The sequence below is a fragment of the Sabethes cyaneus genome, chromosome 1 (assembly GCF_943734655.1).
Source record: "Sabethes cyaneus chromosome 1, idSabCyanKW18_F2, whole genome shotgun sequence".
In the NCBI taxonomy this organism is placed as follows: Eukaryota; Metazoa; Arthropoda; class Insecta; order Diptera; family Culicidae; genus Sabethes; species Sabethes cyaneus.
Window position 1 is genome coordinate 41,130,884 of NC_071353.1, and position 16,708 is coordinate 41,147,591.

Genomic DNA, 16,708 nt, shown 5'->3' on the forward strand with positions numbered 1-16,708 from the left:
AGTTGGTTTTGTTGAACAGGACATCGCATCCTTCATCGGTCAGACGGCTTACTGACAGCAGATTTCCTGTCAACGATGGAATATGGTAAACCTGCTTGACGGTCACAGGTTACCCCCTTACTATTTCCATTGAGCGAACGCAATCTACACTGCGCGAGCCGCGGTGCCGTGTAGAACGTGGTACGTCTGACCCTCTTCAATCGAAAGACCTTTCCGAGCACGAACCTTGCCTTGATTCTTTATGGATCCAGGGCGTAGTCGGTGCTTCCAGTTTCTCTTCGTCGACGCTTTTCACTACTTCTCTCACTAAGCACTAGCTACAAATAAAACTTCCATAGCTCATAGGGTACGGGAGGGTATTTTCAGCCGGTTTCTAAATTCAGCCTATTTGTTCTTCTTTCGCCAATAAAAATACTTTGCCGACATACAATTTTAATATGTTATAACTGTTTTCTGAAGACTGTAAGTAATCTACTATTTTTTATTCAAAGAACGTCACCTATTCTTCCACTAGAACTAGGCCATAGGCCGAACAAATAGATGCCATCGCTTAATGGGCTGAAAATACCCTCCCGTGCCCTAGCTAAAATCATTTGATTTTTCTATGCTAAAGCTTCCGTTCGTTGTCATGGTGCTAGCTGCTATTCACACAGAGCGATGAGAAGAAAAAATGCCCACTTTGTAGACCGAAATCACTGGCAAACAGATATGTGTCTTAGAAGAAAAATCAACAAAAACTATCGTCACCCACATTTTACCAGAACACTAGCACCATCTATGATCGATATTTCCAAATAATGAGTTATGGAGTATCCCTCGACCAAACAAATATTTTTTATAGGGCATTTCCCTTGTTTCGTTAAAAAGCGCCACTTTGACTAATACGGAGACATTGCCAACCAACAATAAATTTAATATGGGAGAGTGACTGTTACGTCTGTTTGTCTGTGCCGAAATATTCTTACACGAAAGAAAACGAAGCACTTTATCTGATTTTCGACCGGTTTTCTTTATAACCCGCAAACTATGCGCACTCGCTTCACGGGGCCCATAACCTGTTGACATAAAACGGATTAGAACGGATAACACACGACTCAATCACACGTTGTAAGAAAGGTTAATGACCGAATATAGACAGAGCATAACGTTGGTCTTCTTTCTTCGAGGGGCCCATCAAACTATACGTGAGAGTGCATCTTAAAGCAGCTTATTACGACTGTGACTAGCGCGATTGATAATAGAGAAGAGACATGTTACCCACGAATGGTGATGAAGAAGATGGTGCTTTTGAAAGCTGATTCATTGGCTTCTGACGGGTTGTTTGCCTCGTGAGTGTGCAGAAAGACGCTACGAGGCTGTGCGCCGCAAGTGTGTAGGTAGCAGAATGTTTGCACACAGCAATGGCGGCTGTTTGGCGGCGTACGCTTGCGTCAGTGGCGTTAGCGTAGTATCCCAAAAATACTCGCTGCAAATGTTGCTAGAGGCAATGAAAACGAACCTAAACTATTGGAAAGATGTCATAAGTGTACTAATTTTACTTTTCACTGCAAGTGATTCATATGAGTTGCATATTTACACTTTAAGGTTCTATCATCATCTATCGTATTCAACAATCTGTAAACTAAGGCTAATTAGTGAATATTGAATGGCTCTTGAAGAATTCCGTTGTACGTAAGTAGTTTTGCATTACGGTATATAATTTTCCATTGCAATTAGGATCAAGACGTTCTGGAATGCTATTCCAAGATGATAACGTGAAGTTTCCGGCCTAATGCGCAAAAAAAATCATGACAAACGTGGTCTGTCATACTTCTAGAAGTTCCTGTTTTTTTTATAAACTTCACTCAGATATTATTTTTTCGAAAGTTTTTTGTGGAAAATCGAAAGACAACTTATTATTTTGAAGCTTCTGTGATTATGAAGCGACTTTCAAAGATAAGCAACCACGTTTATTTTACACAAAATTGAAAAGTTATTTTAGCTGATTTTACGATACCAACTCAACAATAATGCATATTTTGTAATTCAGATTCTCTTGACCAAAGAAAATGCACTGAAAGCACCATATCCGTGACAGCAGCAGTCCAGGGAACCACAATTAATTCGAATACGAATGAAAATACTTACCGATTAACTTGAGATATGTATTGATGTAGTCCAAGTAGTGTTTTGGTGTAACGAAATTTTTCCGACGCAACTTCAATAGAAATTGCTGAGTGTAATGTTTGAGTGATTGATGGACGTGAACTATGTGTGCGATTATTGGCTCGCGGTGTGTGTCCGGGATCTGAGAAGAAAAAGTTACAAGCTAGCCCGCCAGGGAAATCAATTAGTAGAAAAGAATTGCCTCACCTTGGCATGATCGGCTAGGAATACTTTGGCCACCGCGTACAGAGCCTGCTCCGGCCAGGGGAACACCCAATCGATGGTTGTGCTGCCAACCAGTCCCGGAAAGTTGCGACATCGATTCCGAAGAGCATCCCCTTCTGGCGACATACAAAGGATGACATGCAAATTTTTTACCGACCTGTCTAGGAAGTACGCCCAGACGCCATCCCTGCGGAAGGGGGAAAGTGAGTTATGATCAATGATGCGGATAAGCGAACTTTAAATCAATTTTAATGAGTTAGTAAGTAGGTTACTATCAGCTTGTTGATGCAAAAGTTTGAACGGTCTTTAGAATGTGCAAATTAAATTAGCTTTCCCGTGTTCATCTGTAATCCGTTCGGGCCGTGCTGCAGCACCGAAAGCTGCCAGTAGCTTCCATTAGAGAAAAACTGGCAGAAAGTCTACACCGGAAGCTGTTGCAAGCGGATTTTGCTGCACATAATAATAATGGATATCTGCGAACTTACACACTAACAAACACAAACTGTAGATTCGTAGCAACTTGCTTTCAAAACTTACTTAGTAATAGCGAAACCGTGCTCCTTCGCGGCTCCACGGCACTGGCCAATTATCGTATCCTTCTCCTCGTCAGTAAACAGCGCTGGCACCATTCCAGTAGTTAAAATATTATTTATGAACTCCAGAAATCCTTCTTCCGCAATCTATTTTGTCGGGAAGAAAGTTTGGCGAAAGATAATTTCGTGTTTCCAGCAAAAAAAAGAAAAAGAAAAAGAAAGAAATTCGATTGCAAATGTTTTGAGGTGGATAGTAGGAGAAGATTTACCTGAGCAGCTCGGAAAATGAAGCAAGTTTTTTGGTTTTTAACGCCCACTTCGACAAACAACTGCTTTAAATCTTCCCGAAAGGATGCCTCGTTGTAGCCACGACTCAGTACGATTTGAAAGACTTGACATTCTACAAAGGTTTTAACATTGTCAAGTTTGGTTTCATTAATTCATTTATGATATTTTATACCTGCAGTGAAAGCGGCCAACTTTGCGATGCACTGCTTTCCGGACCCACCGACACCGACCAACATAACATGACCACTGCAATAAAAAAAAAAACAATCAGCTTTAATCGTTAGACTTAACCTTCCTTACCGATTCATCCGCAGAGCTCGATGTACTCGAGTGAGATGTTCGAGACAATCTTCGAAAAGCACCAGATTCATTTTGGGTTTCTGTTCGTTGTACTCTAGCAAGATTTCCTGGAAGAGGAAATAAATTGCTTCATAATCGAGCAAATCTTCGTAATATCGTGTTTCGGCCAAATTGACAGCATTCCGGTAGTCGCCAAACAGTAGCGGATCTCGCAGCACATACTCGGCTGTAGGCAATTCTTGCACTTTCGAGACACTCCGTGCGTCTTCAATCCGTTCTAGCATTATGGTCTTTCGTGCTACCGGTTTTGGTGGGGGGAAATTTTCGTGAATTTCCTCTGCTATATGATCCGCCATCAATTGCTGGTCTTGTGCGTTGATTAACCGGTCGCAAATAACTCGCGTAAATTCGTTGCGCCAAACTCGAATGAGATGTCTAAATTCCTTGAAATAGTTTGGATCAATCTGCAGCATGCCTGCGTAGATTCGCGAAAGATCCTTCAGGTTGAAGATGTAATGAAATTTGGACGGTGTTGGAGGTAGTTTCACAACCAAAACTTTGAACAAGTTCAGTGTCATATGAACGATGATGTTTGCCGCAGAGCGCAGCTCTTGCGGGAATGTTTCCAGATGTCCCGCCAAAATGGAACTGTAAATGTGCAGCAACGTTTCATCGCTGGGGAAAACAATATTGCAAACCGAAAACATTGAAATAAAACGAGGATCAACGTCGTTCCGTCCACTACCTGCACGACCCATTGCAGCGATGAAGGCTGAAATCAAACTCGTTAGGATTGATCCGAACCAGGGAACGAACAATCAAACTTACACATATCACGAAACTTTTTCCAGTTAAGATCCTTGCTGCGGTCATACATTCCTTCGCGTTCGAACAGTAGTTTGAGTAGCGCAATCGGCTGTTGGGTACCGTATTCGTCTACCTGGGGCATGTTCATGTCATCGATGAACGTTACGAGTTTCTTGCCAACCGGAGGTCCGAAAGTATCCTTCGTTCGTTTGTCCACTGCCGCCTCTATGGTTTTTTGCACATCCATTGAGGACGTTCGCGAGGAAAAGTTGATGTTCAGAAGAATCTACGGGTAAAGGAGGGTTGCTTATCGACACATCTGATTTACTGTTTGAGACTTACGTATGTGTCTCGGTGGAGATGTCTTAGAAAATCCGAAATTACGGCCGTTTTGGAGGTTCCGGTGTCACCCACCAGCAAGATGGGATGTCGAATCTATGTAAGAGATACGTTCAAATTTAATTCAGTGCTTTTAAACTTACATACTTACATCATTCATACATCTCAGAATCCACTCCGCTTGGAGTGTTTCCACTGTCGGGACCAAAATTTCACTATAAGTCATTTGTCGATCGTGAACGTACTTAGGAACTATCCATTCCCATGCAATCCACACATGCTTTTCCTGATCGAAGAAGTAATCATAGAGAGTTGGTTTCAGTGACGGAAGCTGTCCAACTTTTGCGGGTGCATTCACACTGTCTTCGAACAAGATCATCTCCAGATTTTGCTTGACAAAGGTATCGAACCTGGGACGGGATTCCTCCAGCAGGGCTGCCCCAAGTGATGCGTACAGACATTGAATGAAACCACATTCGACCACATCTTCTGAGTACGGACAGCTGGTCGAGCTTTTCGGAAACATTGCATCGTAGAAGTAGCACAGTTGGGTTACCATATTGAGGTTGGTCTGCGGTACTATCAGTTTCAGCGGATCATCTTGATTATTGCCATCCACTCCTTCCAGGATGAAGTCGATTGCGATTGGCACTATTTTTTCAAACATTCGTCCGAGCATTTCCTGCTCCTCCGTGTAGCGATCACGCAGCCAACGTTCCCAGTAACACAGATAGCCGAGATTTTTCGGATCTAGGTAGACCATTCCGGCACGGGAAACCGTTGCCGGTGAGGCGAACGCGAGGTCTCCTACTTCGAACAGTAGTGCACAGTAGCTGTTCAGACGAATTCGCTCGCCGTTGGCCAACGTCAGCAGCTTGTTGTCGTCCATAACGGAGTTCATGTTTTCGATCCATAGTGCATCGACGTCCCCATCGAAGCACACGTAGCGTCGTTCCTGCGAATTAGAGATGGTCGGGTTTCAAATTTTCTAAGCCCGAACCCGACCCGGGCCCGAACATTTTTTTGCTGTCAAACCCGGCCCGACCCGAACCCGAATTTTTATTTTTTGTCAAACCCGAGCCCGACCCGAACCCGAAATTTTATTTTCAGTCAAACCCGAACCCGACCCGAACCCAGATTTATTTTTTCGCTAAACCCAAACCCGACCCGAACCCGAATTTTTTTTTCGGCCAAACCAAAACACGATCCGAACCCGAATTTTTATATTATGTTAAATTTGATCCCGCCCTGAACTTGAATTTTATATTAATTTTCATAAAACTCACACCTCGATTTAAATCTCGGCTTCTTTTCGTATTCTCTATAACGTTCGAGCTCTAAAATTCATTTGAAATATTAGGTTTTTTTAACCCTTCTATTTCTTTTGCAAAAAATTAAAGTATGCACTAGAATCGTTTCTTTTACTTTTCGCGGGAATATGATTCTCTTAAGTTCTCTATGAAAGCTGTAAAATGCGAAAAGAAAAATTTACATGAAAAATTATTTTGCAATGCTTGGATCTTGTTTCATTATGTTATACCGGTATCTAATAGCCGAAAGCTAGTTCTTAGTCTAAAGCACCAGCACCTTAGTTTAAAGGTAGCAAACATAAAAGGGATTGATATAAACACTAAACTACCGACTTCACTCTACGAATATTTTTCGCGAAAAGACCGGAAGTCCCGCGACTATCAATAGATTAGCGTTATATTTTTCTCGATAAAAAAAGAAATAGTAGAGGACCAAACTTTGCATTATGTTGTAAATATATTTTCTAATAAAAGTAGCTAAACAGAATTGTGTTCTAACGCCGTGAAAATGAGCCGAAAAAGCAGTGGGTCAAATGACCCCTTCACGGCAGAGCTGCCAAAAATACAGATATTTGTGCATGCATGGGACCCTATCGTTTTCTCCGGAGTATTTTATTTTCTTGATCTAATCTTTTAAATAACATGAAGTACTTTAAAATTCAGGAACATTAATGGAGCCAGAAATCACAGCAACTGAAATAATTAATGGGTCCCAAATTTATGCATGCACAAATATCTGTATTTGTGGCAGCTCTGCTTCACGGTATGTTTAGTGTTAAAGGCAGCTAAACTTACAACTATTCCGAGGCAAGAAACTTTTCGGAAATCGGAATAGAAACCAATAATTTATGATAGCACACAATTCTAGTCTTCTGTCAGTCCACCCAATCACTATTAGTTTGGGCGCAGTTATGACATGATCCAACTAACGAATTCTGGCGAATTCTGGAATATATAACTTTTGGTCTAAACTCGATCTAAATCTGAAAACACTAAACCGTCTAAAAAGCAACCAGTCCAGTGTAGCTGATATCTGAGTCATACTAAATATCATTAAAGTACTGCTTATTTTATTACGTTAAAATTATACTTTTACAAGAACTGAATGTGGAGATGGTTCGGTTTCTCATTACCCAAACCCGAAACCCGGACGTATTTTTTTCGTTAAGCCCGAACCCGAATTTTTTTTTTGCCAAACCCGAACCCGACCCGAACCCGATACCTGGTAAAAGTGTCAAGCCCGAACCCGACCCGAACCCGTCGGGTTCGGTTTTTTTCGGGTTTCGGGTCTGAAAACCCGAGACCCGACCATCTCTGCTGCGAATTGAACGTAAAATTATGAACAAAGCCAATCATGTCAATACAAATTTAAGTATAGCTTAATTGACAAAGCTCGACGTTTCCGTCAATTGTCAGTTGTCAATTTATCCTGTATTCAATTTAAATGATAAATTTCATCTAGTTGACACAAAAGGGAAAAACTCTTTCTGACTCCTAGTTCGACTGTCAAAGCCTCTGCTTAGTTAGGTTTTTGTCGTCTGGCGTTGGCTTTCACTGCAAGAGTTCCAAAGCCGATGCGAACAGAAAACGGCCAGCAAAAAATGAACTTAAAAGGTCGAAAAGACCGGAGAAAAGTTTCAGACTTGATTGGCATAAATGAACGGACTTAACGTTGCTTCAGAGACCATCACTAACTCTTCCATTTCAATCAAAACAGCAACGGACGGCGGTAACACAACGGTGAAGAACACCTTCGGTTGCAGTTTCCTCTTGGCTGGCGCACGAAAAACCAGCTAACGACCGAAATGAAAAGCGTGAATGCTTTCGCCGTCGAGTTGCACCGGGCGGCCGGCACCCGGATTCCGATGAATAGAATCAGTTTCGTGGTATTCAATATTCGCTGCCCAGACAGAAGGAAAACTCACCAGCTAGGAAATGGAGAAAAAAAGATAGTATTAATCTGCTAATACTCACATCTCGTTCAGCCGGTCGGTTCATCTCACGGAAAATGTTGGAGAACAAACCATCAATCCAATCTCGAGTGTTCGGGTCCAGATAGCCGTACAGTTCCACCACCGAGCAAGCCTGGCAAAAGGGCAAAAATACCAGTGAATGATTGGCATTCGGTGAGTTTTAGTTTTTTTTGTTAAATTGTAATTCTAGAAAACTATAGTCAATTTTCAAGTAAGTGCAGCTAAAAAAGAAGATCAATGAAATGTAACACCCGACCGGATTCTATTCATAAAGTCTAAAAATGAAAAATTCAGTAGCGAAGTAGTTTCAATAGTACACTGGACTATGCTTCCTCAATAGTTCGATTCGCTGCAATATAGTTAGACCGTGTTAGAAATTTCAACTTTTTGAAAACATTGCCCTCATCTGCTGGCAGTTCAATACTTTATGGATGTTTGCAACTGGAGTGGACTTGGGGTTACCAATGTTCGATATGTACTTGTTAGCTGGTTAAATGTAACGCAAGCTGCCCCAAACAGGACTCTTAACTATGGATATGTTAAAAGAGTGAAAATTGTTTCAAGGCTTATATAGAATTCAGCTGCAATGGTTCTTGAGTTTTATCCTAACTTAACTTACGATTGTGAATGTTAACAAATAGATTACAAATAAGATAAAACAGTTCATAACCAATTATAGTTAGATATTTACATGCTTCAAATGATTAGATTGCAAATAAAGTAAAAAATAGGGTATGTTGCTGCTTCGTCGTAATTGCCTATTCCCGTCCTATCCAACACAAATTTTTAAAAATATCGTCATTTTTATGACACACAATGCAAAACTACCTAGTAGAGTGTCCCATAATAGCACTATGTCAGAAAACCCGGGGGCTCAGCCCTCAAATGATAGCTTAGGGTGTCACAACACAACTTTTATATGACGTCAACATTGGTTGACGCGGTTTAGGGGTCGCACATTTGAGTTTTATGAAAAAATGGTATTTTTCAGGATTAAATTCAAACAAATATTTCTAGAAATGTTAAAGTAGGTGAAACAAGGTACTTAACTATTTTTTTCACAATCATTGAGATCTGATATATTCATAAAAAAGTTATGGGGGCATGTCTGGAGTCATATTTGGTTACAAAAATTTATTGAATTTTGAAAATTTTCAAAATTTCATTTAAATAAACGTCAAAACAGGGTATCGAACAGTATCTCAGAGTAACGTAGCTATACTGGATAGATAGGAAATTTCATGATGAACAACTTTGCCGAAGAAAGTATGGACGTATGTTCAAATCTCGTTGAGGTATTTACGGTTTTTCGTGCGACGAAGAAGACAATGTCGATTAATCGTTTTAATTTCCGTCATTCATAAATGAAAATAACTCACGCAAGGCATTGTCGTTATTCTACAGCCAGGAAAACTTGCCTGAACTGCAGAAATTTTGCAGAATAACATTTGTCATGCCGTCCTACACAAATACATGCGCGTTAGCTTCGTAACCATTGTTGTGATATTTAGTTCGGACAATGAAAAATTTTGATAGACGGATTTTGAAACGGTACGACGAATTTTAGAAATAAAGTCAGTTGCGTAATTTCAATAATAAGCTTTAATAATCGCTTTTCAGTGATTTCAAAGTTCACGGATCGGAAGGTAAGTGATGTGTTTTAGTTCAATCAGCATAAGAACTTTTGGAGTACGGTCAAACGGGGTAACTTGCGACAGCGGGGTAACATGCAACAACGCTATATCGATCCAATTTACTGTACTTTTTTATCTGTTACTTGAATTTTTAATCTATATCAGTCTCTGAATCTTGTAGTTAACACTTCAAAGAGGCCTTAGAAACTGTTATGTTGATTTTCTGCTGTTTTGATGATTTTCAAAAAATCCCACAAGATGGTGCCAAATTCATCGTCAATTTTTCGTCAGTAAAACGTTTGTGTCGCCCACAGACACTTCAAATAAAAGAAGCCTAACATATATTTTTTATAAAAAAATGAACAATAAGGATTGTTTCCTAATAATTGATTTAGGATGACTAGTTTTGTTATTTTACTTGTTACCGCGTTATTCGTAAAACAAGTACTTAAACAGGGTAACTTACAACAGCTGGTAGACATAAAAAGCTGTGTTCCGTTGCCTTCAAGAGGCACGTTATCATTTAATTTTTCATCAAACAATACTAAAGCACACCTAAAGAGTGTAAGATACTTTCGGTAAGTCGGAAATATATCAGTTTTTCGCTAGATATACTGAAAATGACCATAGAAGAGGCCAAAGCGAAAATAACCTCACTGAGAGAATCAACCAGCAATATGACAGTGTCTAATTACGTTCACTCGTAACGTAATTAACATTCATATATTACGTAACCGAGATTTTTAACTCTCCCGCTTCGCTTCATGACGCGATTTTGCATAATGGATATACGACGTGTAATGCGTTGTTACACAACTTCCGCTTCCCTAAGTGCGTTACATAATATATGAATGGTCCTTAAAAAGGCAGCTCTATTGGATCCAGACAAGGAATATCAACTGCATGAATAATATAAAAAGTTATTTCTGAAATTTCCTTCACGGGGCTCTTAAATTTTTTTCACCAACGTGACATAGGACATTTATGGATATATTCATAGCAAAAGCATTAAAAATCGCAAGTCGGATTATCATTTGCATATTCAAGTCAAAAGAAACTCATTCAAATCTTTAAATTCGTTCAATTTCCAAAAAATATTGATTGTTGCAAATTACCCCGTTTAAGGGGTTACTAGTAACAAATTAGTTAAAAAATTCTACAACTGCCAATATTGATCGCATATTTTTTCTCAATATGTGAAATTGTTCTATGGTAGACCTAATAATTTTGTATTAATTAAATGTCCTTAAATGTATTACAGATAAGTTTTCACTTGCACTCATAGTTGAGAACTGTTGCAAGTTACCCCGTTTGACGGTATTCATTAAATCCATCCAACAAATGATGAAAATTAGAATGGCTTTACTTACTACGACGGGAATTAGAAATAAACCCTACCTAGTAGATTGTTGTCCAAAGAGAATCCACTTCCCAGTTACTTTAGACGTGTTAGTTTATCAGCAGTCAACCCAGTAATCTACTTTAAAACAACGGATGTGGTAAAATCTTCAACAGTCTGTCTTACAGTAGGAATCGCTCAATCCGTCATCCGTTCAAATCTATTGAATCTTTCACCGAACGAATGATTCGCCTGTTCCTTTTAATTAGGTTGGCTCATTCCTGCTCGCTATAGCCAGCACCAATTTTATCGCAAACATTTTCCCGCACCATCATGGTCATCGAGAGCCGTGGTTGTCTGTTTTAGTCTGGCACAGGCACGACTTGCGACTTCGGCAACGGAATCGTTATCATTTTTCCCGTTCGCTCTATCCCGTCAGCTTTCGTCATAATTTATTCAAAACTCTTTTCATCTGATCCCGTCCCGCGCAATCGATGCATCGATGCAGCGAACCGAAGTTGAAAACTGTCAGTCGCACCACGTTCAACAGTGGAAGGGCCTATTCATAAAGTTCCAATAAACACAACTGTTTGAAAATGTTACGACACGGTTTGCATTGCCAACCGACAGGCATGAGAGTATCGGTGAACGGACGATACTGTGCGGTGTATTTCACCGCCATCGGTTGCGGTTGGAATAATGCGTGACAATTTGGGCCTTTGGAACTATGAAACTTACCTCGGGACAGGGTTGCCATCTGTGATAAGCGCAGGCGAAAATAGTTTCCGAAGATCATAGACGTCATTTGCAATAAATTTTCTAACTTCCATTTCATTTGATGACCTGACATCATCATTACTTCATCTTTAAGCAACTTTTCGGAACAACATTACGTGGCATAAGCTTTTATTTTAATCGTTTGCATAATCGTGTATGAAAGTTCTCTAGTCCAAATACTTCCAAATCAGATAAAGAGTCAACTGGCAATACTAGGGTAAGGAACGAGTTAAGCAGTGTTACCTATTTTAATCAGTTGAACATAATTGATCCGAAAATGCACTTTTTTATTCATATTTTCAAAATCTTTTGATAGGATCATCTTCACAAATCACTTAACCATACATTTGATTCACACAAACACAATTTACTGGGTTTCCGACAAGAAATATGATGAATTAAAAATTGTTGTCCAAAAACGTACATTTTTCAGCTGCTCATCAGCAATCGCCACCTCGCTACTAACGAATTCATCAAATTTTCAGCACTGATTACAACCACTCTGAAAGTCAAGCACTCAATTGTCACATACCATATTATTCACTCTCTTTTTTTTCTATTATCTAAGGCTTTGTCACTAGCCAAAAGTTTTGTTATTTTCTAACAAAACTGAAAACAAATTCTGAATTGACGGAACCTGTTCACCACTAGCAGCAGCTGCAGCACAACTGATGAACTATCGTATTGCCAAGACACTGTTTCGGTTCTGGAAATAAGAATTTTAAGTTTGAAATTAACTGAAACCTCCTATGGTGAAAACGTGGTTCAATACTTTCAAGAGAAATGTATGTTCATAATTAATTTTTCTTTATTAAAAGCAACACAAAAGACAGCTTTTTCAATAATTTTTGAAGATTTTCCCAGTGATTTAATAAAGCAACGATGTGTTTCAATGTTATTTGCTTTGACAACACTGTTCTGAGTCGGATCGTTTGTACTGCTATATGTTTACCTCTTTTGTTCTCCCACCATCCTTATGAACAGCGAGTGAGACGTCAAACTCGCAGTTTCCTATAAGAACACCAGAGAATAAAAGAGACGACGAATACCGTTTGCCGAACGATGCGGTGAGTGTATGCCCCGATAAACAATTTAGACAGATGGCATTTTACGCATCAATGCCGATACGCTATGCCGATTACGCATCAGATGCCGATTAGTAGGTCGCGGATAGGAACGCGAACTTACTGAATAGGGGGAAAAGTTCGAGGGATTTTTTAAGGGGACGTAAAAAAATTCAGATTTCAGGATTGCTTAAAAAAGCACCTTGCGGGTGAAAATGGGTTCGGTGTGTTCAAAATTAGTTCCGCCGCTCCAACTTTTAAAGCGAAAAATCAAAAGTTTAGCTGAACAATAGTGTCTTCCAATGGTAACAGCTTGAAGAACTAAAGATAGCAAGAAGATTGGTATGCTGATATCCCCCACTTAGTCAACCCATCGCTTGTAATAAGGTAAAACAATCAGTGACCCGCTTAGACTGCTTAAAACTAGTTCTTTACCCTATATGAAGATGATAGCACTCTGTTTGTTAAGAATTGTCATATCCGATTTTAAAGTAGTGGGTGAAAGGTCCAAAATTCGCCATTTTATTAAAATCATGAAATGGGTTCAGTAGTTAAAGAGTTATGAATCAAGAAAAGTTAGGCAATACGACGACTTTTGAACTTATCCCATTTCAGAAACAGGCACCCCAAACGCCAAATGAAAATATACGGACCTGAAATTTTCTGAAAATAGATAAGTTCAGAAAATTTGAACAAAATCGAAACTCTAACATTTTGATAGATTTTTCTCCCAAGAAATTGTTGTGCAAGTAAGGTAAATTGCCAATTGTTGCACGCCTAAGCACTTGTCTACAATAAATTGATTATTTTGAACAAATGAAAACAGATTTCTTCTGGCAAAACCGTTTACTATGCCGATAGACTAATATATAATAGGCTCTCATAGCCACCTGTGCGAAATTCCTCACAAAAACCGTGTTAAATACGTAAAAACTCTGCACCCAATTATTGCAAACCAAAATAATCTTCAAATCTTATTATTGCACACCCCTCGACCAATTGTTGCACAGCTTTTGTTTTGATTTTTTCTCATTATTACATTGACATTATTGCCAAGTTGTTTTAATTGTGGACAAAACCACTTACATATGGGTCATTCCATGCCAAGTGACCGAGAAAAGGTTCATCTTTTCAAAGGAAATCACCCAAGGAATTCTAAAAAGATATTATTTTTGAGCACCAGTGCTGCCAAATATTTTTAAGCTCAATTTGAAAACTAAATTTACATTTTTCTCTCAATGAAGACAATTTTATCTCAAAAATTTCAACTTCATCGTGTTCCACAGATTTTTTTTACATAAGAATCACTCATCGCCCCGAGATACAGCGTTTTATAGCTAGCAATTCCCCATTTTTAACGTAAAACTAAGAGCAAAATAACTTTTTTTCGAAGCAGTAATTCACTACGCAATGTAAAAATACTTTAGCATATCAGAAAAGCATTTATACAGTACTAGCTGACCCGAAAAACTTCGTATTGCCACAAATTAACCTGTGTTGTACATAAATCATGAATCTCGGATGATCTTTGTCACTATCTCGAGTTTTGCAAGCCCCCCAGTGGGCGGCGCTTCCGACGGCGGGTCACCGGCAACACTCGCGACCGGCTCGTCCTGAATGATCTAGTGTTACTATAGATAGTTTTTGTGGTCTTGTTATTGATTAATGTTTTATGGAAGAGTCTCGAATTTCTCGAGTTGGATTAGTTTTTGAGTTTCGCAAAAATTTCTGTTTTATTTGTATGAGAGTCCACATCCCCCTACCACAGGGGTGAGAGGTCTCTAACTATCATCAAATAAATTCAAGACTCAAAAATCTCCTACATGCTAAATTTGGTTCCATTTGCTTGATTAGTACTCAACTTATAAGGAAATTTGTATTTCATTTGTATGGGAGCCCACCCTCTTAAAAGGGAAAGGGGTCGTAATACACCACAGAAAAAAATTCTGCCATCTAAAACTCTCACATGCCAAATTTGGTTCCATTTGCTTGATTAGTTCTAAAGTTATGAGCAAATTTGTATTTCGTTTGAATGGGAGCCCCCCCCCCCCCTCCTAAAAAGGTAAGAAGTCCTAATTCATAATGGGAAAAATGGTTGCCTCCAAAAACACCCACATGCCAAATATGGTTCCATTTGCTTGATTAGTTCTCGAATTATGAGGAAATTTGTATTTCATTTGTGTAGAAGCCCCCCCTCTTGAAGTGTGGAAGGATCCTAATTCACCGTAGAAAATATTTTTGCCTCCAAAAACCTCCACATGCCGAATTTGGTTCTATTTGCTTGATTAGTTCTCGAGTTATGGGGAAATTTGTATTTCATTTGTATTGGAGCCCCCCCTCCTTATGTGGAAAGAGGTCCTAATTCATCACAGAAAAAATTCTTGCCTCCAAAAACACCTACACGCCAAATTTGGTTCCATTTGCTGGATTAGTTCTCGAGTTATGAGGAAATTTGTATTTCGTTTGTATAGGACCCCCCCTCCTAAAGTGGGGAGGGGTCCCAATTCATCATTGAAAAAAAAATTGTCTCCAAAAACACACATATGCCAAATTTGGTTCAATTCGCTTGATTAGTTCTCGAGTTATGAGGAAATTTGTATTTCATTTGTACAGCAGCCCCTCCTCTTAAAGTGGGGAGGGGTCCTAATTCACCATAGAAAATTTTCTTGCTCTCGAAAACCTTCACATGCCAAATTTGGTTGCATTTGCTTGATTAGTTCTCGAGTTATGAGGAAATTTGTATGGAAGCCCCCCCTCTTAAAGGGGAGAGGAGTTATAATTCCTCTTATAAAGAGGGGAGGGGTCTCAATTCACCATAGAATAAATTCTTGTCTCCAAAAAAAACACCCACATGCCAAATGTTGTTCTATTTGCTTGATTAGTTCTCGAGTTAGGAGGAAATTTGTATTTCATTTGTACAGGAGCCCCCCCTCTTAGAGTGGGGAGGGGTCCTAATTCACCGTAGAAAATTTTCCTGCCCTCGAAAACCTTCACATGCCAAATTTGGTTCCATTTGCTTGATTAGTTCTCGAGTTATGAGGAAATTTGTATGGAAGCCCCCCCTCTTAAAGGGGAGAGGAGTTACAATTCCCCTTATAAAGAGGGAGGGGTCTCAATTTACCATAGAATAAATTCTTCTCACCGAAAACACCCACATGCCAAATTTGGTTCTATTTGCTTGATTAGTTCTCGAGTTATGAGGAAATTTGTATTTCATTTGTATAGGAGCCCCCCCTCCTAAAGTGGGGAGAGGTTCTTATTCATCATAGAAAAAATTCTTGCCTCCAAAAACACCTACATGCCAAATTTGGTTCCATTTGCTGGATTAGCTCTCGAGTTATAAGGAAATTGGTATTTCATTTGTACAGGAGCCCCCCCTCTTAAAGTGAGGAGGGGTCCTAATTCAACATAGAAAATTTTCTTGCCCTCGAAAACTTTCACATGCCAAATTTGGTTCCATTTGCTTGATTAGTTCTCGAGTCATGAGGAAATTTGTATGGAAACCCCCCTCTTAAAGGGGAGAGGAGTTATAATTCCCCTTATAAAGAGGGGAGGGGTCTCAAATTACCCCAGAATTAATTCTTGTCACCGAAAACATTGGATGAACACCGGGATTGGAAGATGAAAACCTTCCACAACGACCACTTTGTTGAGGCACGCAGACATTCTGCGAGCCTTTAAATTGGGGCGCGACCAGCTGATTGGTGAATAAACAGCCCAGTGACCTCTACAATAGCTGTTTCACAACAAGAAGACGGGCTCAGGGAGCTAAAAACGCAGCAGAACGAGTTGAACGTAGGTTGGTGTTCCAAGCGGCAAGAGCTGCAGTGAAGAGGGAAATCAAACCAAAGTTTACTGTGAGGCTTGGTCCAGAAAAGACGAAGGTTACCGTAGAAGGACTTTTCCCGAGGCACTACCCAGCATGGTGGCTACCTGTTCTGCGCTTAGACGAAGGGGATAATGCTGAGAGCGTA

The 16,708-nt window shown here is 39.6% G+C and overlaps 1 protein-coding gene across 1 annotated transcript in view; it reads right to left on the bottom strand.

The window, feature by feature from the left end:
* The window catches only part of LOC128732933 (dynein axonemal heavy chain 10), a 254,416-nt gene that overhangs the window by 54,992 nt on the left and 182,716 nt on the right, over positions 1 to 16,708 (bottom strand). The window contains 10 exon segments of the mRNA XM_053826409.1: positions 2,128 to 2,287; positions 2,353 to 2,557; positions 2,908 to 3,050; positions 3,173 to 3,303; positions 3,364 to 3,437; positions 3,492 to 4,263; positions 4,320 to 4,584; positions 4,641 to 4,733; positions 4,789 to 5,592; positions 7,922 to 8,032. Coding sequence (XP_053682384.1) covers positions 2,128 to 2,287; positions 2,353 to 2,557; positions 2,908 to 3,050; positions 3,173 to 3,303; positions 3,364 to 3,437; positions 3,492 to 4,263; positions 4,320 to 4,584; positions 4,641 to 4,733; positions 4,789 to 5,592; positions 7,922 to 8,032 — 2,758 coding nt within the window.